At 40.4% G+C, this 24671-nt stretch overlaps 1 protein-coding gene across 1 annotated transcript in view; it reads left to right on the top strand.

Annotated features, from left to right (window-relative positions):
• LOC109913418 (transcription factor AP-2-beta) overlaps positions 1-24671 on the top strand; it is a 169259-nt gene that overhangs the window by 21989 nt on the left and 122599 nt on the right. Inside the window, exons 4-5 of the mRNA XM_048597010.1 lie at positions 697-862; positions 11455-11573. Coding sequence (XP_048452967.1) covers positions 697-862; positions 11455-11573 — 285 coding nt within the window. The remainder of the gene's footprint in view (positions 1-696; positions 863-11454; positions 11574-24671) is intronic.

The raw sequence follows: 24671 nt of genomic DNA, 5'->3' as shown, positions 1-24671 counted from the left end.
GCCTAGACCCTTCATCAGAAAAGCTTTTCTGATGAAGGGTCTAGGCCCGAAACGTCAGCCTCTCTGCTCCTATGATGCTGCTTGGCCTGCTGTGTTCATCCAGCCCTGCACCTTGTTGTCTGGGGAAAAAAGGTGTTTTGTTCTGTTTGGTTGAGTATAATAATACATGGTACAAATAGTCATTTTGAAACTTCTGGGGATACGTTGCAGTTGATCTTTGAGCACTGGAGGGTAATAGTAGTGAAATAGAGGGTTTTGCAAGAACTGTTAATGGGAAAAATTATGATCATCTGCCAACACAGAAGTAAAGCCCAATTTTGTTAGTTGTTTAGGAATAAATTTAGTGCATTTCTGCAAGGGCAGAATATTAATGGTCCTGCAAATGAAGTTTCCTACTTTTGTACTGGCAGATTGAGTCATCTGTCATGTAATCTTGATTGATCACCAATGCCATAACGCCTTATAGTTATCCAATTTGTAATTTAGTCTGTATCCACGGCCAATTTATAAGAAAGCACATTGCCCAATTTTACGATTTTTCGGCTTTCGATTCATGTGCAAATGGATTGTGTTGAAATACTGTAAAGTAAAATGTACTGTTTTGCACATATTTTAACCACTTTTGGTAATCACATATTTTTAACTCAACGAATCACAATCAGGTTCGTATTTCACAATCTAATGTATTATTTTCAGGTAGCACTTGTGTTGTAAATCCAACGGACCTGTTTTGTTCTGTTCCTGGACGTCTGTCTCTACTCAGCTCTACTTCCAAGTACAAAGTGACCATTGCAGAAGTGAAAAGGCGTCTGTCACCACCAGAATGTCTCAATGCTTCTCTTTTAGGAGGAATCTTACGAAGGTAAATTCTAATAACAAATCACAATATACATCAAACTCATTATAGGGGAGTGCAAAACATCTGCTTTGAATAAGCTTGTTAAGTTAAATGGTCTTTTACTCACCCCAACCTTTCTTATATTCAATAGATCAAGATATTAATTGAAACAATATGGTAAAATACACAGCTAGAATCTAAGGAACATTTCTCTGTTTTAGAGATTAAGCAGTAAATCAACTTGAATCCTGATAATGTTATAAGTATTCATGCTGTCTGAGGGTTATGGAGGACTTAACTGAAATTAATTTAAATGAATCCAGTTTCTAGTGGGCGACAATTCACAACACAAAGCTATTTTAAATTTGGTACATTACTAAATAGTTAGGATTGTAAAAGAACATTTACACTGTTACAGTAAGGAGCATTCTTCTGAGGGTGAGATTATTGAGAGATTAGATTGGGCTTCTGCTTTATCTGAACTCAAGATTCTTGGCATTCTCATTGGATGGAAGTAATTCCATAACAGAGTCCAGCAAGGTGTTATATTTGCATTTTTAAATTCAGTTCCAGGAGCTTGGACTAGATTCTCAATTGCCTATAGCTTGGACTGATAAGTGCCAGGTAATGACCATCTCCAAAAAAAGAGATTGCAGCCATTGCTCCTTGATATTCAATGGCATTACTATCACTGAATCCCCCATTGTCAATATCCTATGGGTTTCCATTGACCAGAAACTGAGTTGGACTAGCCATATAATTGCAATTACTACAAGATAGAACAGAGACTAAGAATTCTGTGGCAAGAAAATTACCCCTCTTTGTCCAAGTCTTTAACATAGATCAAACATAATCAAGGACGCAGCATCGATTCATGACCAATTCTATTAGTTGCAGTTCACCATGTTACAAATAGTTAATAAATCCTGACTTTCTGTTTCCTGTTAGTTAGACAGCCCTTCATCTATACTACCAGCCAGAATATCATGAGCTCCTACCTTGAGTCATAACCTTTTGTCTGGCACTTTATTCAATGCCTTTTGGAAATCCAAATATACTGCTTCCAGTAGTTCCCTTTTACTCACTCTTCTTGTGGTCTTAGAAAAAGCTAATCAATTTGTCCAATGGTACTTCCCTTTCACATGGTCAGTTGAATGTACCTAATTGTATTAGAATTTTTGAAATGTTCTTCTACTTCCTCATAATTGGTTTGAGCAATTTCCCAATGACAGACATTTGTCTGATTGGCTGATAGTTTTCTGCTTTAAACCTCCAATCTTTTTTGAAAAAGACGTTTATGTTTACAGTTTTCTGATCACCCCAACCTTTCCAGAAACAAGGGAAATCCGGAAGATTACAACCACACGTGGCAAATTCTCTCTAATCCCATCTTTTCAGATCGTGACACCTTCCCTGTGAGATAATTCATATAAATACATTTGATCAATAGGCAAACATCAGTTAAAAAGTCTGCATTTATATAGTGTCTTCAACAACAAAATAATGTCATAAATTGTTTCACTGCCAAATATATATTTATGAAGTGTAATCACTGTTGTAATGTAGGTAATGTGGCAGCCAGTTTGTGCACAGCAAGCATCCATATTCAGCAATGTCACATTTTTTGTGATGTTGATTGAGGGATAAATATTGGCTAGGTCACCAGAGATCATATTTTTTTTCAAAATATTGCCTTGGAATCTTTTACTTCCACCTGAGAGGCAGGCGGGGCCTCAGTTTTATGTCCCTTCCAAAATATAGCACATCACTCCCTCAGCACTGGGATGTCTGCCTTCACTTATGCACTCAACTCCATTTAAACCCAAAGCCTTCTGTCTCATTAGCAATGTAGTCAAGGTTATTACACATTGCTCATATTGTTGGTTCAGGAATCTGCCTCTGAAGTTGCTGAATATGCACTTGACCCTGCTTTGAATTGAAGGAAGAATGAATGTCAGTTCATTCCCTCTTAAATGGAAAATCCTTTGGTGATTTTTGTGGGCTGTTATCTGTTAGATCATTAGTGTTAGCTAGAGCAGGAGGCAAGGAAAGGACCTTGAGACAGGCCATCAGAAACAGAGCTAGATTCATTGTGGTTGACTGGAATTGGATCTTGATTTACTACAGAGAGAGGAACTAACTATTTGGTGAGTCTCTAGTAACTGGTTAAGGCCTTCTCTATTCTTTAACATAGCTTTACCATTAAACACTAATTGGTGATAAGGTGAACAAAATATATAAAAAAAAATGAACAATTGAATTACATATTTAATTAAGATTCATAAAGGATGGCAAGCCAGGTGATGTGTCAAAGCTGCAGCTTGTGAGTGCTCATGGTTATCACTGAGATCTAGAGCAAGCAAGTTTGCAGTCAGTGTTTGAAACTCAAGCAGTTTTTGGCTTAAAGTTTTGGAGCAGAAAACTTAACCAGCAACACTGTGCTGCATCAAGTAGGGGGACGGTTATCTAAATCTTTTTAACCCGGAGGCAGTCACACGATTCAGGAGACAGTTTTCTGGTTTGATTAGTGGTCATTGACAGGAGGCTGTGACTGTGAGTGAGGGCAATGAAGATCCTGACAGCAGGAGTAAAAGAGGGACACCCATGGTAATTGTCCAATAGGTCTGAGATTCTCTTCGTATGTTCGGATGAAAGCTGGGGCTGTGGGGAGAATGAGAAGACTGGCAATAGCACTGTGGTAGAGGAAGCCATTCAAGTGAGGAAGCTAAAAGGAATGTAGTGGTGGTAATAAGAGAGATTAACAGCATTCTCTGTAATATAGTGCATGAGTTCCAGTGGCTGCATTGTCTGCCAGGATTCAGAACATCTGCTCAGGGCTGGAAAGGAACTTATTGGGGTCAGTTTTCTTGCGACTTGCATAATTAATGAATTAGAACAGATTTTAACCTAAATAATGGGAGAGGGTCAAAAGTGGTAAGATGTAGTATATCAAAAAGTTGGGATAAAATACGAATGGAAAATGAGTATGAGAGGAACCTAGCTAGGAATATAAAACCAGATAATAAGAGTTTCTACAAGTATTTAAAAATAGAGTGTTGGTCCTCTTGATAGTAAGAATAGTGATTTAATAATAGGTCATTAAGAAGTAGCAGATGAAATGAACAAATATTTTGCCCTTTCTTCACTAAAAATTACAGCAAAGTTCCAGTAAATTAGGAGGTGGAAGTGAGAGAGGAATGTAGTGAGTTTATAAACAGGAGGTTTACAATGCTCTGCAAATTAATGGAGCAATGGCTGACAAGTTTCCAGGACTAAATGAACTTTTTCCTTGGGTCTTAGAAGAGGTGGCTAATGATGTAAGAGATATGTTGGTGTTAATTTTCCAAAATTCCCAGGTTCCGGAAAGGTTCCATCAGACTAGAAAGTAACAAATATTACATCTCTATACAAGAAGGGAGGGAAGCCAAAAAACAAGAAGCCATAGCCAGTTAGCTTGATGTTTGTGATGGTGTTTATGCTAGAATGGATCAATAAAGATATTTTTGCGGTGCACTTAGAAAATCTCAAGTTAAATGGGAAGAGTCAGCATGGTTTTATCAAAAGGAAATATTTAACTAATTTATTAGAGTTCTAAGGGGGAGCTATGGATTTACTTTATTTGGATTTCCAAAAGACCTTTTATAACATGCTGCATGACAGGTTATTGTGGAAATAAGAGCTAATGGGATAGGTATTAGCATATTAGCATGGATAGGAGATTGGCTGTCAGAAAACAGAGAGTAAAAACACATGGTTCTTTGTCAGGTTGGAAAGATATGACAACTGAACTCCTGCAAAGGTCTGTCCTGATGCTTTAGCTTTTTCCAATTTAAATCAATGACAGGAGCAAAGGCATGATAACTGAATGTTCAGACAATGCTAAAATAGTTGGGAAATATAGTGTGAAGACAGAAGGAGGCTGCAGCTGGATATGGTTAGGTTGAGTGAATGACAAAAACTGGCAGATGGAATCTCATTTAGGAAAATGTGAAGTTGTTCACTTTGGCAGGAAGAATAAAAAGGCAGTGCATTACTTTACTGGAGCAAATCTAGAATTCTGAGCTATGGACAGATTTAGGTTTTCCAGTGTAGGAGTGCTAACTCTCAATTGACTCTCAATCACCAGAGTGGTTGACTCTCAATTTCCCTCTGAAATGGCCTAGCAAGCCATTCAGTTGAAACAATCACTACAAAATCTCAAAGAATTGAAACTGGACGAATCACCTGGCATCAACCTAGGCACTGGAAAAGACAACAGCAGAAATAGCCCTGTCAACCTTGCAAGGTCCTCCTTACTAACATCTGAGGGTTAGTGCCAAAATAGTCTGACATCGTCATACTCACAGAATTATACCTTACGTACATTTTCCCAGACATCACTATCATCATCCATGGGTATGTCCTGACCCACCAGCAGGACAGACCTAGCAAAGGTGTTGGCACTGTGGTATAAGGCGGGCAGGCAGTTGCCCTGAGAGTCCTCAACATTATCTCAGGATCTCATGAAGTCTCATGGCTTCAGGTTAAACATGAGCAAGGAAACATCCTTCTTCAACTGATGAATTAGCACTCCTTCATATTGAACAACACTTAGAGGATGGCAAGGGCACAAAATGTACTCTGGGCGGGGGATGTCAATGTCCACCACCAACAGTAGTTTGGCAGCAGTACTACTGATCGAGCTGGTTGGGTCCTAAAGGACATAGGTCTAGACTGGGGCTGCAGCAGGTGGTGAGGGAACTAACAAGAGGGAAACACATACTTGACCTGATCCTTACCAATCTGCTGATTGGTAAGAGCAACAACCGCACAGTCCACATTGAGAATAACTTCCATCGTGTTGTGTGGCACAATACCATGCTAAATGGGACAGACTTCGAACAGATCCAGCAACTCAAGGCTGGCCATCCATGAGGCACTGTGGGCCATCAACAGCCGCAGAATTGTACTCATGGCCCCGCTATCCTATTATGAGAAGAACTGCATATAAAACTAAAGATATTATGTTTTAATTATGCTGGGCATTGGTGAGACCACATCTCAAATACCATGTGAAACCTGATCTCCTGCAAACTATTTACATCTCTTTTTAAAATTTTGTATGTTTCAATAAGGTGCCCTCTCATTCTTCCAAACTCTAACGAGTACATTTCAAACAATTCAAACACTCCTCATAAAAAAGTCCTTGAGTCTTGAAATCAATCTAGTGAATCTCCTCTGGACTGCCTCCAATAGCAATATATCTTTCCTTAGATAAAGGGACAAAAACTGCTTACAGTATTTTAGGTGTGTTCTAAATAGTACCATGTATACTTTCAGCAAGACATCTATTTTTATACTCCATTCCTTTAGAAGTGAAGGCCAACATTCCATTTGCCTGCCCCGTTACCTACTAAATTCATATGCATTCTGTGATTCATGCACAAGAACCCCAAATCCCTCTGTCTTGCAGCTTTTGGCAGCAATTCTATATTCTTCCTGTACAAATGCACAACCTCACATGTTCCCTCATTATATTCCACCTGGCATTTGCTCACTCATTTAGCCTGCTAAATCTATTTTAGATCCTTATGTCATCCTCACCACTTGCCTTTCTACCTTTTTGTGCCATCTACAAACTTAGCATTAGTACAATAATTTCCTCATCCAAGTCATCAACACATTTGTAAACAATTGTGGCTCCAGCACTCATTTTTTGTAACATTTCACCAGTTAACAGGTTTCCCAGCCTGAAAATGCCCCATTTCTGCCAACTCTGTGTCTTCTAATAGTTAGACGATCCTTTATCCATGTTAGGATACCACCCCTAACACCATGAGCTTACGTGTGGTATCTTATCCATCACCTTTTAGAAATCCAAATATAATATGATTCCTGGTTGTCCTTTACTTATCCTGCTTGTTAGCTTCTCAAAGAATTTTACTGCGAGATTGTTGACTTGCTCGCCGAGCTGGCTTGGTTTCATTCAGACATTTTGTCACCATGCTAGGTAACATCATCAGTAAGGCCTCCAATGAAGCGATATTGTTCTACTCCGCTTGGAATTTATACTGTCCAGTCTGTTAATATGAGCTGTGTCATTTCCAGTTCTGTTCTGTATGGGTTTGTATAATGGGTCCAATTCTATATGTTTGTTGATTGCATTATGGGTTGAGAACCATGCCTCTGTGAATTCCCTTGTGTACTATGTTTGGCTTGGGCTACAATGGTTATGTTGTCCCAGTTAAATTGATGGCCTTTGTTGTCCGAGTGTACTGATATTAAGGAAAGTTTGTCGTGTCGTTTTGCTGCTAGCCGATGTTCGTGTATTCTGATGGTTTCCTTCCTGCTTGTCCGATATAATGCTTGTGGCAGTCGTTGCATGGTAGTTTGTAAACTATGTTGGTTTTGCATGTTGTGTGAATGAGGTCTTTAATTCTTGTGAGTGTTTGTCGTAGAGTGGCTGTGGGCTTTTGTGCTACCATGAACAACAAGAGGATATAGTACGCCCTAACACACTGGCCACACTGCCCTACATCAAGAACATATCAGAACTGACAATGAGACTCCCACAACCATTAGAAATCATGGTAGCACAAAAGCCCAGAATCAACATAGTCTACAAAATACTGTGCAACGACTGCCACAAACATTACATTGGACAGACAGGAAGGAAACTAACCATCAGAAATACATGAACAGCTACTCTCTGGCTGAAGAAGATTTTCCTTATCTCCATTCTAAAGGGTCTTCCCTTCACTCTAAGGCTATGTCCTCGGGTCCTAGACTCTCCTGCTAATGGAAGCATCTTCCCAACATCTACTCTGTCCAGGCTGTTCAGTATTCTGCAAGTTTCAATTAGATCCCCCCAACCCCCCATCCTTCTAAACTCCATCGTTATTCTGACTGTAGAATATATTTTGATCTCTAAATACTCAGACTTTCATGTTGGGGATTCTTGGCAGCTAGTTTCCTTATGGCAGATATTAGGATGGGAAGCTGAATATTAAGGAGCAAAGATCTGCAGTTAATGAGACTGACTACATCCAATAATCTCTGCTAATTGGTATCTCGCTGCTCCCTAGCAAGAATCTTGTCTCGGTCCCCGGAATTCTGTTGGAAAATTTGGAAAGCGATTCCTGACTCAAGGAAGGCCTCGCTGGACTCCTCCCATGATTCTCCCAGATTTCTTGCCGTAGCCCGTATTATTCAGGCCCCTCTAAGTTTCCATCCATTGTTTCTTTCCTGATTCAGTCATTTTCTTTGAACAAATAAAAACAAAGTACTGCAGATTCTGCAAATCAGAACCAAAAACAGAAATTGCTGGAAAAACTCAGCAGGTCTCGCAGCATCAGTGGAGAGAAAGCAGACTTACATTTCAGGACCAGTGATCCTTTTCAGAACTCTTGACCTGAAACCTGAACTCTGGTTTCTCTCCACAGATGCTGTTAGACTTGCTGAGTTTTTCCAGCGATTTATATTTTTATTTTCTTCGAACATTTCTCTTTATCAGATTTAAAAGATTGGAAATGGGAAAAAAAGGTTGTTTGACAGGTAAGCAATATCCAATTGAGCGATGAGTCTTTTTGCTTTCCAATTGGCAAAGGAAGTCAGTGCACCACAAGAATGGATACACCGATATTGTACTGATTCACTATTTGTTGAAGCTTGGGGATATATCATGTGAAAGCTTTAGCAACGTATTTAATCACAGTTAGCAAACGTATTGGTGCAGTTTAAAGTCAAATAATTAAAAGAGAAAATATGGAATTGAAAGTTAGATTCAGTAATGGTGACTGTGATACTATCATCAAATGTTATAAAACTCTATCGAGTTCACCTATGTTCTGTATGAAAGAAAATCAGCCATCCTTATATGGTCTAGCCAATTCAACTCAAAATCTATAAAAATGTGCTTGACTCATAACTGCTGTGAGATAATTATGGATAGGCAACAAATGCTGGTCTCTCCAGCAAGCCCCACATTCTATGAAGGAATATTGAAAAAAATCTTAGGTCAATACAGCAGTCAGGTCTCAGTCATTTCATTAGCAGCCATCTTCAAGTGTTTTTGATGAGTTGATATGTTGGATGGATTGGCTGTATTGTATATGGGTCAAGAAGATGATCAACAAATGTTTCACAAAAGGCTTGTTAGAAGAACTCAGGTTGGTGGTACAAGAGAAACATGGTTAGAAATTTGCTTGATGAACGGGAAACCATAAGGTTTTGGTCATGAGTGTTTTGTAAATTAGAGGTACATTAAGAATAGCATCCCCAAGATGCTGTTTCATTCTATCCAATATTTGTGATTTGAACCTTGATTTAAGGAATATGATTGTAACATTTACCAACAACTCAAAATAAGAGGCATAATACCAGGCAGGAAAACTGTATGTGATTTCAGGAGACAGGCTTACAGATGACTACAAAAATGCAACATAATATGGATATGTGTGAGATAATGCATTTTTGGAGTAACTAAACCAGGAAAATACAGGCGATTAGAAACACACTGAAGAATAAACAAAATACTTTGGGGTTTAAGTACACCACTCCATGAAAGGAAAAGACTACCTTTATAAATCAAGTCACGGAATACAAAACTAAAGTGGTAAGGGTATTGAATTTCTGTAAGGATTTTGTGATATTCCACTGTATCTGTGACCAAAACCATGTTCAGCACTTTACAGATATTTGCACGGTTTCTCCAGGATTTCCATCAAAGCCATGGTGAAGGATCAAGGGAGCAACTGAGGAACCATTTTCTAGACCACAGTTAGAATGCCATTCTCAGAACTAAATTCCTCTACAGTGTTCAAAAATGTACTTAAGCTGTGGACTCAGAAAAGCATCACTCTCCTGGTTGCAGCAATGAGATATTATTCCAATCCATTTCACATACCAGTTTTTTTGCCAGTCTATAGCCAACTGAATAATATTTTCATGCCAAAACATTTTCAGTACTTATACTAGTCTGATAATACTGCTGAAAGAAATGCTCTATTTCAGTTGAGATAATTAACTAAAGTTGTAGTTGGAAACAAAAGGCCCAATGCCACCAAGGAGAGCATGGGTGTTTTCTCAGTGTCCTGGCCAATATTTATTCCTAAACAATAACAACAAAAACTGATTCACCATTTATTTCATTCTTTACTTTTTGAACTTTGCTGTGACAATATGACCTTGCGACAATTTCCTACCTAACACCAGGGACCATACTTGAAAACTAATGTATTTACTGCAAAGCCTTTCCAAGGATATGAAAGGTACTTACTTGTTTATACACAGGGACAGATGTTAATTGCAGGTTAAGGCTTTCAAGGAACTGGACTGACATGTACAAAATTCATTTCACATGGAATCCTTGTAGCCAGCAGAGACAGGAAACTTCCATTCCATTTGACTGGGCTGAAAGCAAACGTCTCAGATTTAAAAGGCCAGCTCTGCACATTGCCATCATTGATAAAGAAAACCTTTGTGAGCTATTTCTTGACCTTCACACAACTTAAACCTGAGCTTGATTTTGTTTTTATTCATTCATGTGATATGGGTGTTGTTGGCTGGGCAAACCGTTATTACCCATCCTTAGCTGTCCTTGAGAAGTGGGTAGTGAGCTGTCTTCTGGAACTGCTGCAGTTCTTGTACTGTATGTTGATCCATAATGCTGTTAGTGAGGAATGTGCTAATGACTAGAACATTTTGAGGCAAGCAGTTAGGAGCCAATTTAACTTTTGTCAGTGGTGAAACACATGTGGTAACAGTTTAGATCCCTGGCCCAGGTTCAAATTCCATTTGCTCTAGAGATATAAGGTAATACATTTGAACAGGCCGATTACAAAGATCTAAAAACCTACTTGAAGGGCTCTTTTAGTGCAGTGCTAGCAGTGCCACATGAGGACCAGGAAGCCTGAGTGAAATCCCACCTTCTCGAGAGGTGTGTAATACTAACTCTGAACAGGTTGATTAGAAAATATCTAAAACCCACGTGAAGGGCTCTTGTGGTGCAACGTTGGTGTCCCTATCTCTGGGTCAGAAGACCCAGGCTCAAGTCTCACCAGTTCCGGAGATATACCAAAATATGTCAGACAGATTGATTGAAAACAAAATGCTGATCTTATTTTTCATGGACTCCAAAATCAATTTATTTCAGAGAACGCTAAATGATAAAACCAGCTCCTGTAGGGGCTTCCCAGTATGGCGTAGTGACCTACCGGCCTCCTGGTGTAGTATGTCGCTGGTGCAGTGTGTACCCAGGGCCCATTGCGGACTGGAGCTAAATGCCAGCATGGTCTGCTGTACTGAACTCTTTTCTGTAATGCTGTACATTTTATTTCTATAACAAATCTTGTAACAAAAGAAGCTGTGCCTAGGTACTTTTGTATCTAAGTCGGCACTGTAATTGGTGATGTATAAACTTTTCACTATACTCAATGAGTATATGTGACAATGAAGTCTATTCCATTATAAAGGCTTTACTACACTATCATAGACTGGACAAGAAAGAAATTGGCCGACTGAACTTTGCAAAATATAATTTAGCTAATATTCATCAAGTACATCTTTTTCATTATGCTTCAGTGTTGTTAGTTTTCATTGTCAATAACACTAACATTGAATAATATTAATATTTACAGAGCAAAATCTAAGAATGGGGGACGATGTTTACGAGAAAAGCTGGACAGACTGGGACTGAATTTACCAGCTGGCAGACGGAAAGCAGCTAATGTCACGTTGCTCACCTCCCTGGTTGAAGGTAAGGGCAGAAAAAATTTGTGTCTTCAAGTTATTGATGTCTATTGTAAGTTTCTCTTTATATTTTGAGAATTTGTTAAGGTGTATTTTAGGCCAAACAATAATGGACAATAGTCCATGTACATATGGCTCAGTGAAACATAACTTACATTTCCGTCTCCCAGGCTTCAAAGTGACAAGTGAGTTTTGAAAGTTTGACTTCAGCAGTAGAGAGATAAATTACTGGAACCATAGTTTGAGTATTATTTGTGGGTGCCTTGCAGATTTTGAAATATACTTTGAGAGAAGTATAATCAGTACTACCACAGACTAATAATAGTAAAAATGCTGGACCAAATTTTAGTCAATGAAGACTTTTTGATTCCTCTCTACATAAATCTTCTGACTGGTACATTTGACTCATTCTTCCAGAATTGACAAAAATATTAAATTATTGTGCTTTACTATCTTCCAGGGAAATAGAACTGGTAGATATAACATTGAATGGTGAGGTCACCAAAGAGATGAATTCACTTAGAATTAAATATATTGAATAAACAAATGGCATTAATCAGATGAGGAAAGAAGATTTGGCTCCCTTCTTTTCAACACCCCGACCTCCCTTGGATTCCTAACCTCAGCAGTTTTAAAGTTTGTAGATATCTTTGTGTTCTCATCAAATGTTTATTTCTCCAAGATAACAAGGTGTAGAGCTGGATGAACACAGCAGGCCAAGCAGCATCAGAAGAGCAGGAAAGCTGACGTTTCGGGCCTAGAGATAGTAGGAACTGCAGATGCTGGAGAATCTGTGATAACAAGGTGTAGAGCTGGATGAACACAGCAGGCCAAGCAGCATCAGAGGAGCAGGAAGGCTGATGTTTCGGGCCTATACCCTTCTTCAGAAATGGGGGAGGGGAGGGGGGTTCTGAAATCAATAGGGAGAGAGGGGGAGGTGGATAGAAGATGGATAGAGAAGAAGATAGGTGGAAAGGAGACAGACAGGTCAAAGAGGCGAGTATGGAGCCAGTAAAGGTGAGTGTAGGTGGGGAGTTAGGGAGGAGATAGGTCAGAAGAGGGATGACGGACAGGTCAAGGGGGCGGGATGAGGTTAGTAGGTAGGAGATGGGGGTGGGGCTTGAGGTGGGAGGAGGGGATAGGTGGGAGGAAGGACAGGCTAGGGAGGCGGGGACGAGCTGGGCTGGTTTTGGGATGTGGTAGGGGGAGGGGAGATTTTGAAGCTTGTGAAGTCTAGGCCCGAAACGTCAGCCTTCCTGCTCCTCTGATGCTGCTTGGCCTGCTGTGTTCATCCAGCTCTACACCTTGTTGTTTCGGGCCTAGACCCTTCTTCAGAAATGGGGGAGGTGAAGGGGGTTCTGAAATAAATAGGGAGAGAGGGGGAGGTGGATAGAAGAGGTGAGGAGGAACCAAAACAGAATCCCACTCGTCCTCACGTACCACCCCACCAACCTCTGGATCCAACGCATCTGACACTTCCGCCATCTGCAATCCGACCTTCCCACCAAAGACATTTTTCCCTCCCCACCCTTATCTGCCTTCCGGAGGGACCACTCTCTCCGTGACTCCCTTGTCCGCTCCACACTCCCCACCTGCCCCACCACCCCCGGCACTTTTCCCTGCAACCGGAGCAAGTGCGACACCTTCCCCTAAACCTCCCCCCTCACCCCCATCCCAGGCCCAAGAAGACCTTCCACATCAAGCAGATGTTCACCTGCACGTCTGTTAATGTGGTATACTGTATCCGCTGTTCCAGATGTGGCCTCTTCTACGTCAGGGAAACCAAGCGGAGCACGCTCGGTTCGCACTAAACAACTGCACCTCCCAGTTGCGAGCCATTTCAACTCCCCCTCCCATTCCTCAGACGACATGTCCATCCTGGGCCTCCTGCAGTGCCACAACGACGCCACCCAAAGGTTGCAGGAACAGCACCTCATATTTCGCTTGGGAACCCTGCAGCCCAATGGTATCAATGTGGACTTCACAAGCTTTAAAATCTCCCCTCCCCCAACCACATCCCAAAACCAGCCCAGCTTGTCCCCGCCTCCCTAACCTGTCCTTCCTCCCACCTATCTCCTCCTCCCACCTCAAGCCCCACCCCCATCTCTAACTTACTAGCCTCATCCCGCCCCCTTGACCTGTCCGTCCTCCCTGGACTGACCTATCCCCTCCCTAACTCCCAACCTACACTCACCTTTACTGGCTCCATCCCTCCCTCTTTGACCTGTCTGTCTCCTCTCCACCTATCTTCTCCTTTATCCATCTTCTATCTGCCTCCCCCTCTCTCCCTATTTATTTCAGAACCCCCTTCCCGTCCCCCATTTCTGAAGAAAGGTCTAGGCCCGAAACGTCAGCTTTCCTGCTCCTCTGATGCTGCTTGGCCTGCTGTGTTCATCTAGCTCTACACCTTGTTATCTCAGATTCTCCAGCATCGGCAGTTCCTACTATCTCTGTTTATTTCTCCAATTTGCTTTTTCATCCAGTGTTGGTTTCTGAGAGGTTGAGAACAACATGGACATTTTCAGCTATTGTGTTACATTTCATTTTTCCCTCCTCTCTGCTCTGACACAGAAAAGCAGCTATCGAAACATGTCGAATTTCTGAAGTCCGGCTCTTCTGTTTGACCAATCTGAGTGGTTGCAGGCAACCAATGATATTCAATATGAGTACTTATTATCACAAGTGTGAATTAAAACAGGAGATGGAAATTTATTTTTGCTGACTCAATTGCCTGGTTTCAATGTTTTTAGATCAAATGGTAATTTTAGTGCAGATAGTTTCATTTATTCCACGAGTTGACTGGACTTGCCTTAATCTATTGTCAAGTGATTGCGGCAGCCATTTTAGGACCATATTTCCTTTTTTCTTGGAACATTTTTTGTCCTTGAAAGGTATCAGGTGTAACAATCAGACAATTGTAGTTAAAATTCAATTGTCCGTACTTACCATTGTCATAACATGAGAATTGCTGAAAAAAGATGTATTTTGTCAGGATATTCGCAATAATAAAAGAATGGAGGGAAAATGATCTTTATACAACATGAGAGGAGAGTATTAATTGGTCGGCAAGTGAGTTTTGATTTGTAGAGGTGTTGCCATGGTGAATGCACCTATTAATACTGATTGACACTGTACAGTTAGTCTATGTGTAAATTTTAAACAGGAGATTGACTATATCTCCCAAGACTGGTAGATTGTATCAAAAAACATGTCCCTTTCAAGGTACTTTGCGTATCCAACCAACACACCCTTACAATGCACAGAACTTTAATGTACCTAACATTAGATGTGATTCTGCAAGTTGACAACCTTTCTAGATGATCCTGAATATATGAGAACTACGGTGCAACCAATTTGAGCTGCAGTGAGAGTCATTGCCAATGCGATCAAGGGTGCATTTGACTGAGTGTGACACCAAGGTGCCCTGGCTAAACAAATCAATGAGGATCATAGGAAGACTCTAAACTGGCTGGAGTCATACCAGAGCCAAGGTAGTTTTTTGTGATTGGTGGAAGTCAGTCATTTTAATTCAAGGACATCTCTGCAGAAGTTCTTCAGTTTCCTAGACCCAACCAGCTTCAGCTATTTCATCAATGACCTTCCCTCCATCAGAACGTCGGGTGTTCACAAAATGGTGATTGCCCAATGTTCAGTACCATTTATGACCGCTGAGATACTGAAGTTGTCTGTGTCCAAATGCAGCAAGACCTGGTCAATATCAAGGTTTGGGCTGACAAGTGGCAGGTAACATTCATGTCACTCAAGTATTAGCAATGACCACATCTAACAAGAGAGAATCCAACCATTGCCCTTTGACATTTAATGCCTTCACTATTGTTGAATCCCACACTATTAACATCCCATAGGTTACCATTAACCAGAGATTGAACTGGACTGGCCATATACATAATGTGAGCAGTTCAGATTCCAGGAATACTGCAGCGAGTAACTTGCCTTTTGACTCCCCAAAGCCTGCCTACCATCTACAAGGCACAGTCAGAAGTGTGATGGAATACTTCCCACTTGCCTGAGCGGGTGCAGCTCCAATAACACTCAAGAAGCTTGATTCTATCAAGGACAAAATAATCTGCTTGATTGGCACCACATCCAGACAATTTTAAAGTTCTGTACTGCTAATCAATTGTTAACATTACTGGATGAACAATCTTAAGGCCTAGGCTAATACTCTGAGTACTGGTGGAGTTCAAAATTCAATTCATGAATCTCGAATATAGAGCTGACAATAACCATGAAAAGCAGCATAGGTTTTTGCAACAATCAAACTCGTTCACTAATGTCCTTTAGGGAAGGGGATTTGCTGTGCATACATAGCCTACATAGGCTTATTGAAATATGGTTATCTTTTAAATATCTCAGCAGTGAACTCAAAGATAATTGGTCAAGTAATGCTGCCCCTGATAGTGACGCTTGCAAGCCATGAAATAAAAAAAAAGATAATCTTCTCTTCACTTTCCCCTACTTTCACTCTCTCCATCACTGATGCTCAGTGACAGCAGTGTGTACCATCCCTAAATATACCACAGAAATTCTCCAAAGCTCTTTATACAGCATCTTCTAAACACGTCACTACCACCATCAAGAAGGATAGTGGCAGCAGGTACATGAGAACACCAACATCTGCAATTTCCCCTCACAGCTTCTCACCATCTGAACTTGGAAATGTATTATTGTCTGACAGTGTTGCTAAAATGCATGTTCTGCTTTCAAATTTTTATTTTTTTGTAGAATGGCTGATGAGTACAAAACAAAAAGCTTCAACAAAATGTTCTTTCATCTACAATGCTCAAGTTCTGTATTAACAAATGACTATTGTACCACTAATCAAACTCAAAGAGGATACCTGATCCAGATGTATTACATCCACATATTTTTAAAGAATCTAAGGACGAGATAACAGTGGCATTACTGCTCATATTTAATAAGTCATTTAATAAATGTATAGTGCAAAAAGAATGATAGATTGCTCCTGTAATTACTATGTTTAAGAAGGGGGAGCCAAGAAATTGTCAACCAGTTGCCTTAACACTTGAAATAGGAAAAAGAATAGAATCCGTATAAGGAGAGAATAGGAGAATACCTAGAAACCAAAACAAAATGAATAGTCTGCTTGGAATTTAAAAAAAAACGTCTTTCTTTTATGATATGATTGATTTTTGCTTTCAGGAGGCAACAGCAGTAGTTGTCAATGCTAATGCAGTGGATGTTTTTTTTCTGTATTTTCAAAGGATCTTCAGTAATATGCCCCATATTAGGTTATAGAATAATGTCAGAAAATGTGGACTAAGAGGACAAGTGGCAAAATGTATTATTAGCTGGCTTAAAGACAGAAAACAGACAGTGAGAGTAAAGGATAGTTATTCACAATGGCAGTGCTGGGATGGATTCTGTTCATAATTAATATTAATGATTTGGGCTTTGGAATCAAGAATACAATTTTTAAATTTGTGACTGGCATTAAATTGGGAGATAGTCAACACTGAGGAGGAGCAAATTATAGGGCACATTACTAAATTTGCAGCATAGTCAAATAATTGACAAGTAAAGTTCAACGCAGTTGAATGAGAAGTAGTACTTTTGATAACATTAAAAGGATGTAGAGTAATTGGAAAAAATGCAGAGAAGGATGACACATAATAAATATACATTTTAGGAAATGATTGACATGCTGGGGCTCTTTTGTTTTAAAAAAGGTTGAGGGACAATCTAATAGATACATTTATAATTATGAAATTTTTCATATGAGTAACTACAGAGAGATGTTCCCTTTTGTGGGAAAGAGCATAAATACATAATTAGTGGCCATGAGAATTCAGAAGAAAGTTGTTCACTCAAAGTATGGTGAGAATGCGGAACTTGCTATCACAGAGTGGATGAAACAGTGTAGATTCATTTAGGTTGAAGATGGACAAGCTTATGTGAGGGGGAAGGGAATAGAGAGTTGAGATGATAAATATAGATGAGGAAATATGTAAGGACATCGGAGTGGAGCAACATGGACTAATTGAACTCAATTCTCAATTTCTGAGCCATATATCCAGTGGATGGAATTTTCCTCTCAACAGAGATAGCAAAAGAAATGTGAAGAAGGGGAAGCAGTTGAATGAGTTGGACCTGGTGAGATACAAGCTCCATTCTCACCACATAACCACTTAAACTAAGGGCAAGAAAATCCATTGGAGACTTCCCTGATTTGCACCAATTGAAGACTTAAGTGGTTAATAATAACTACTTAAGGGACTCAACTCTTACCACCCAAACAGTCAAGCTTCCTGCAGACAAGGAATATGGTCAGTTTTTTGATTGGGAAACAAGGGCAACCTATAAGTCAGATTAAGGAGCACGGCCTTCAATTGCCCCAATCTGGGGCCAGTCAGAGGGATGATTAGGGGGAAAAGGCATCTGAAATCACCTTATCCTCTTATCCCCTGACATTCCTCTCCTCACAACTCCCATCCTATTAAGAAAAATCACTTCTTGCAATTGGAATACCCTACTACTCGACACTATGACCCCTCAGCCCCATCTTCAAACCTAGGAGTAAACTTTGACCAGTGTTCATCAGGACCTAAAAGTTTTTAGTCTCTGCTTTGCCAGCAGCTTCTGTAGGCCCAGGATGCCAGTGTTGGAGCCTGTGATACACTGAGAAACTCCACAAATTCTGCATTCCAGTTCTTAATGAGCTGATTGGCATAAATTAGCTCAGGTTATCAAGGCAGTGGGGTAGTGTGATAATTGTAAACAGGCCCTCTTTCACACTTTGTTGCAAAAATGGAAAATCATGCAATATGTAATCCTGTATCAATTTTAAACCTCACTGCCAAACCTGACCCAAATGCTTCAAGATCTCTTCTCTCTTCAAGATGCCAAATATTATGCACAAATTCAATGAATTCCTTCCCTTTGACGTCCATCCCCCCCGCTGTGCATCAACTATTCTCATCTTTACATGCTGTTGTTTAATGAATAATCTGTTTCCCATTGCTCACCTTGGTAAAGTATGGAGATAAGAAAAATGAGTAGAAGCTCACAATGTATTCTGAGTAATGAACAATAGACTATGTGTATAAAATAGGAAAAGTAAACCATTCAAGTCTACAGGACAAAAGATTAGAAAACTTGCGAGAAATGTAGGAATTTACAAAAAAAATGTTAAACTCTATATTAAAGATACAAAATTTGTAATTAACAACCAAAGATATTTTGAATTTCAGCTCCAAAATGATCTTGATGGAGATAATACACAATGTTCCATGGTACCATGCCTTCATCAGTCTGTAAATTTCTGCTGTGAATGGGATGTTTGTAAAATACTCTTCTATGGACGGGATCCAATATGATGCCAGGAAATTAAGAAAATGCACCATAAACTTTGGTATCCGTCATTAATTCCCACAGCAACCCTGAATGATGGGGCATTGGTACACATCTGATATCTAGCATTTCTGAGGGCCTTGGCAATATTTAAAATTGAAAAAAAGATCAGTTGTGCCTTGCAAATGTTTATTGACGCCATTAATGCCCAGCTGTGCTGTTGTAAGTTACTTTTGCACCGTACCCAACTAATTTTAAGGTTTCTGGTGAAGGGTGCCCATGATTTTCTACTTGAGATAATCAGACGTCCTGATGCTAAATATTAAGTACAAAAATGCATAGCTACGTATGGCAGAAGTCTTACCTTGATGACCTTCTGCTGTTGGGAGAGGAATACATAAATGTTAGATTGATTGAGCGCAATATGAAATATTAATCTAGCGGAAGAATAATCATTGGTTACTGATAACATTAAAACCCTCAAGAATAACAGTGACCATGAAATTAAAGGAGATAGAATTGTTAAAATAGTAATTAATTGATGTGGTGACAGCGTAAGGCACCAGATATTAGCTTTTACAGGCTAAGTAGTTATTTTTCACTGTGACGTTCTGAAATTCACATTATTTTCTAAAGCAATGTCAACTATGTGTTAAAACTTCGCTGAGATTTTCTGTTGCTCTGCGTTTACTGAATGCTTATTGTCATTATAAGCAACTTATTCCTTATTGGTATTTATGATTTATCAATAATGACATCATTAAATTAAGTGAAGTAAAAGGGATTTTCCTTCTATAAACAATATGAGTGAAATTTTCTGCTCCCTTGAGTGGTGTGAACAATGATGAGAAAGACAGGAAAATATGGTGAAAACTGAAACATGAGATTCTCAACATGAAGAAAATAATTTTTCAATTTTCTACTTAAACGTTGAAACATAGAAATATAGAAGATTAGAGCAGGAGGAGGCCATTCGGCTCTTCAAGCCTGTTCTGCCATTCTTTACTCGGAGAGTAGTAAGGACGTGGAATGCACTGCCTGCAAAAGTAGTAGACTCGCCAACTTTAAGGGCATTTAAATGGTCATTGGATAAACATATGGATGATAATGGAATAGTTTAGGTTAGATGGGCTTCAGATTGGTTTCACAGGTCGGCGCAACATCGAGGGCCGAAGGGCCTGTACTGCGCTGTAATGTTCTATGTTCTATGTTCTAACTCAATGGCCTAATCCTGCTTTCTCCCTATAACCTTTGATCCCATTCACCCGACATCTAGTCGCTTCTTGAATACATTCAATGTTTGGCATCAACTACTTCTTGTGGTAATGAATTCCACAGGCTCACCACTCTTTGGGTGAAGAGATCTTCCATTTAGATGGAAAGTATTCAGCCTGGAGCTTGGTGACCAGTGGTGTTCCGCAGGGATCTGCTCTGGGACCTCCGCTCTTTGTGATCTTTATAAATGACTTGGATGAAGAAGTGGAAGGGTGGGTTAGTAAGTCTGCCAATGACACAAAGGTTGGTGGAGTTGTGGACAGCGTGGAGGGCTGTTGTAGGTCGCAACGGGACATTGACAGGATGCAGAGCTGGGCAAAGAAGTGGCAGATGGAATTCAACCCAGAGAAGTGTGAAGTGATTCATTTTGGAAGGTCGAATTTGAATGCAGAATACAGGGTTAATGGCAGAATTCTTGGCAGTGTGGAGGAACAGAGGGATCTTGGGGTCCATGTCCATAGATCCCTCAAAGTCGCTACCCAAGTTGATAGGGTTGTAAAGAAGGCGTGTGGTGTGTTGGCTTTCATTGGCAGGGGAATTGAGTTTAAGAGCCATGAGGTTATGCTGCAGCTCCATAAAACCCTGGTTAGACCACACTTGGAATATTGTGCTCAGTTCTGGTCACCTCATTATAGGAAAGATGTGGAAGCTTTAGAGAGGGTGCAGGGGAGATTTACCAGGATGCTGCCTGGACTGGAGGGCAGGTCTTATGAGGAAAGGTTGAGGGAGCTAGGGCTTTTTTGATTGGAGCAAAGAAGGATGAGAGGTGACTTAATAAAGGTTTACAAGATGATGAGAGGCATAGATAGAGTGGATAGTCAGAAACTTTTTCCCAGGTCGGAAATGACTATTACAAGGGGGCATAATTTTAAGGTGATTGGAGGAAGGTATAGGGGAGATGTCAGAGGTAGGTTCTTCACACAGAGTGTGGTGGGCGTGTGGAATGCGCTGCCAGTGGTGGTAGTGGAGTCAGATACTTTAGACACTTTTAAGCAACTCTTGGATAGGCACATGGAGGATAGTAAAATGTAGGGTATGCAGGGTAGATTCATCTTAGTAGGATAATAGGTTGGCACAACAATGTGGACCGAAGGGCCTGTACTGTGCTGTACTGTTCTATGTTCTATGTTCTATGTTCTAAATGTATCCTCATCTCCATACTAAATTGTCCACCCCAAATCCTCATATTATGACCCCTGGTTCTGGACACACCTACCATCCGGAACATCCTCCCTGTCCAGTCCTGTTAGAATGTTATAAGTCTCTATAAGATCCCCCCTTCATTCATCTGAAGTCTAGCAAAAACCTAGTCAATCTCTTCTCATACGTCAGACCCGCCATCTCCGGAGTCAGCCTGGTAAACCTTCACTTAGAGCATAAGTGGCAAGTTTTGGAACTTGCTAGTGAGCTGTGACTACATTATTTTGATGTATTTACATGTCAGTATTAGCTAAACTGATCTCATTTCTATACAGCTCCTAATTCTCTTCTCCTTTCCCAAGGGACTAGACAATGTCCGTTCTTGCCATGAAAGTCATAGCAGTTATCTGACAGCAGTGGCTGCTTGCTTCCTTCTCTGGGATTTCACACAACTCCACCTTCATCACATTGTCTCTGCATGCTCCATAGCCACCATACTCCTCCACACTTTGCCCACCCAAATGGGCCACCAACCCCACCACATGGCTGCTTTCAGATCAACTCACATACACTTAATGCTTTGGTTTGGAGCTCAGAGGTACTTATAACTTTGTGAAGACCATTTTTTTTATTGTTCTATAATTTTGTTTGTGGATTGAAATTGAAACAGAACTAATTTACAAACCAAGGACTGCTGCAGTATTGCTACATTTCTTAAAAGCAATCAACCTGACACTCATTGTAGGTTCTTTTTAACCGCTGCTGGTTCAAGCAGTAGTGGAAGCTAAAGCAAGCCGGATCTGTGGTGTGTACGAATAATGGCTTGGCCAGCAACAAGTAGTTGATTTGTCTGTGGACTAGTGACCAGTTACTGATGACAATGGCTCTCTATCTGCAACAATTGCATGATTATCTCCCAGGTAGCCAAACAACTCCAGAAAACACTTGAACTGAAAATGGGAAATTCAGCCCTTTGTATGTGTGGACAGGAACGGATGGGAGTTGGACTGGTTAGAATGTATAAACAGTTGGTGCATCAGTCATAATTTACTTTGTTGATAATATATGTTGTGTTACCTGTAGCTGCAAATAATAGGACTTGCAATTATCGTTACATGAAATGGGGGATGTTTGAAGAAGTCATTTGTACACTGTGGCTTGTTGAAGACACGTTGTATCTAATGCATTTGTTTTCTCTCTCCAGACATGAGTATAAAAGCTATTAAAGCCACTTTATGGAACAGAGGCCAAATCTTAAAGGAGCAACTAATCATCATTTTGCATATTTAATTGCCACACTTGCCTGCTCCCCCTAGGTCCTACTGTCCTCCTGAACTAACAGCATTTTTGACATGGTTCAAACTCTGTCTGCATAGAAACCCACCTATCTCAGCAGGTGAAAACTCCCCCAGTTATTACCATTGACATGAACCCAGTTTTAAACTTTGTTCTGTAAGAGTTATATTCAATTTTCGTCAAAGGTCTAACCCGAAGTGTGAAAGTCTGTCCATAATGGAAATAAATATGGACAGAGTTCATTTTGTTTGATCAGAGAATGTTATGGAACCTGAATGTATGTGGGGAAGCAGCAAGAGCAGCTGCACTGCTCAGTTCACCCCTCAGTTCCAAACCAGCAATCTTTTAGAGAGCCTGTGGGGCAGCTACAATGTGCTCCACACAGCTTAATAATGCCTGCTTCTTGGACTTCTTGGAATTCCTCAGTGCACAGGAAGCCAGCCCTTAAGAGTGGCCAGTGAATGTGATAGTGAGTAGCACCAGAAAAGGCTGTTGTTGGTCCTGCTGAGATTGCAAGGAGGCCCATGGAGATTGTTGATGGCTACCATCACTGGTTCTCCTTCCCAGTCTTATGGGGAACAGTGGGAGGTGGGTTCGAAGGAATGGGCATGGCCACCCAATCTATTTTACATTCCCTCTCCCCAGGCTGAACCTCACCTGGCGAAGGTCATTGGATTCCAACCCATGGAATAAACTGGATAATTAAATAGTTTAAAGTGGGTTCCAGAGTCAAGAATTATGCCTTCCGTTATAGTGGTACTTAATTAAGATTATAATTTGGGCAGCATGGTGGCTCAGTGATTAGCACTGCTGCCTCACAGCACCAGGAACCTAGGTTCAATTCCAGCATCAGGCAACTATATGTGTAGAGTATGCACATTTTCCCTGTGTCTGCATGGGTTTCCTCTGGGTGCTCCAGTTTCCTCCCACAGTCCAAAGATATGCAGGTTAGGTGGACTGATCATGTTAAATTGTCCATAGTGTCCAGGGATGTGCAGACTAGGTGCATGTGCCATGGGAAATACAGGGTTGCAGGGATAATGTAGGGGAGTGGGTCTGGGTGGGATGCTGTTCAGAGGGTTCATGTGGAAATGAGGGACTGAATGGCCTGCTTCCATGAATTCAATGATAAAGCTAAAGAGCATCAAAATTGGCTTGGTAATACTTAGCTGCCTCTACTATTGACATATTATGCTGCCTGATAATAAATGCCTGAACATCAGCCCAACATTAGCAAAATAGTTTAATACTGTTGCCCGAAGGATGAGACCAAGTCAAACTACTGTACTTAGTCCCTTGACTGGCTTAGAAGTATTCTTTGGAGTCAATTCTTAGTTAATCCAAAGGTGATGTAGATTAGTATTGATCAAAACTGGATTCAAAATAGGAAAATGCAGAAAGCTGAGAAACAAATAAAGGATTTACTCCTACTTATACAAGAAAGGTACTGAAAAATGCTAAAGAAAAATTGAAAAAGGGCAAAATCTGTTTAAGGAAGCAGGGAAAATTGAAGAGAAGCAGATGTTTTTATTTCAGGGATGCAATTGTCACAATCAAGGGCAGCATCACTTGCCCATCCCCATCCCATCTTTGAGTTTGGTGCTGAGGTATTTAAGAGGTAACCACATTTCAATAAACCTACAATCATATGCAGGCTAGGCATGCACAGCACATTTCCCTTCCCTAAAGGACATTAGTGAACCAGATAGGTTTCTGTAACAATTGATGTTACTTTTCATGGTTATTGTCAGCTTTATATTCAGATTTATGAATTGAATTTAAACTCTACCAGCTAGCTTTGTAGGATTTGCAACCATACACTTGGGGTAATAAAAACCAAAAGAACTGTGGATGCTGTAAATCAGGAACAAAAACAAAGTTGCTGGAAAAGCTCAGCAGATCTGGCAGCATCGGTGGAGGAGAAAACAGAGTTAACGTTTCGGGTCCGGTGACCCTTCCTCAGTTCTGAGGAAGAGTCACCAGACCCGAAACGTTAACTTCTGTTTTTTCCTTCAAGATGCTACCAAACCTGCTGAGCTTTTCCAGCAACTTTGTTTTTGTT

The sequence above is a fragment of the Rhincodon typus genome, chromosome 5 (assembly GCF_021869965.1).
Source record: "Rhincodon typus isolate 14 chromosome 5, sRhiTyp1.1, whole genome shotgun sequence".
NCBI classification, from domain to species: domain Eukaryota; kingdom Metazoa; phylum Chordata; class Chondrichthyes; order Orectolobiformes; family Rhincodontidae; genus Rhincodon; species Rhincodon typus.
Note: the sequence above shows the minus strand (reverse complement) of the source record. Positions and strands in the feature narration are given on the sequence as shown.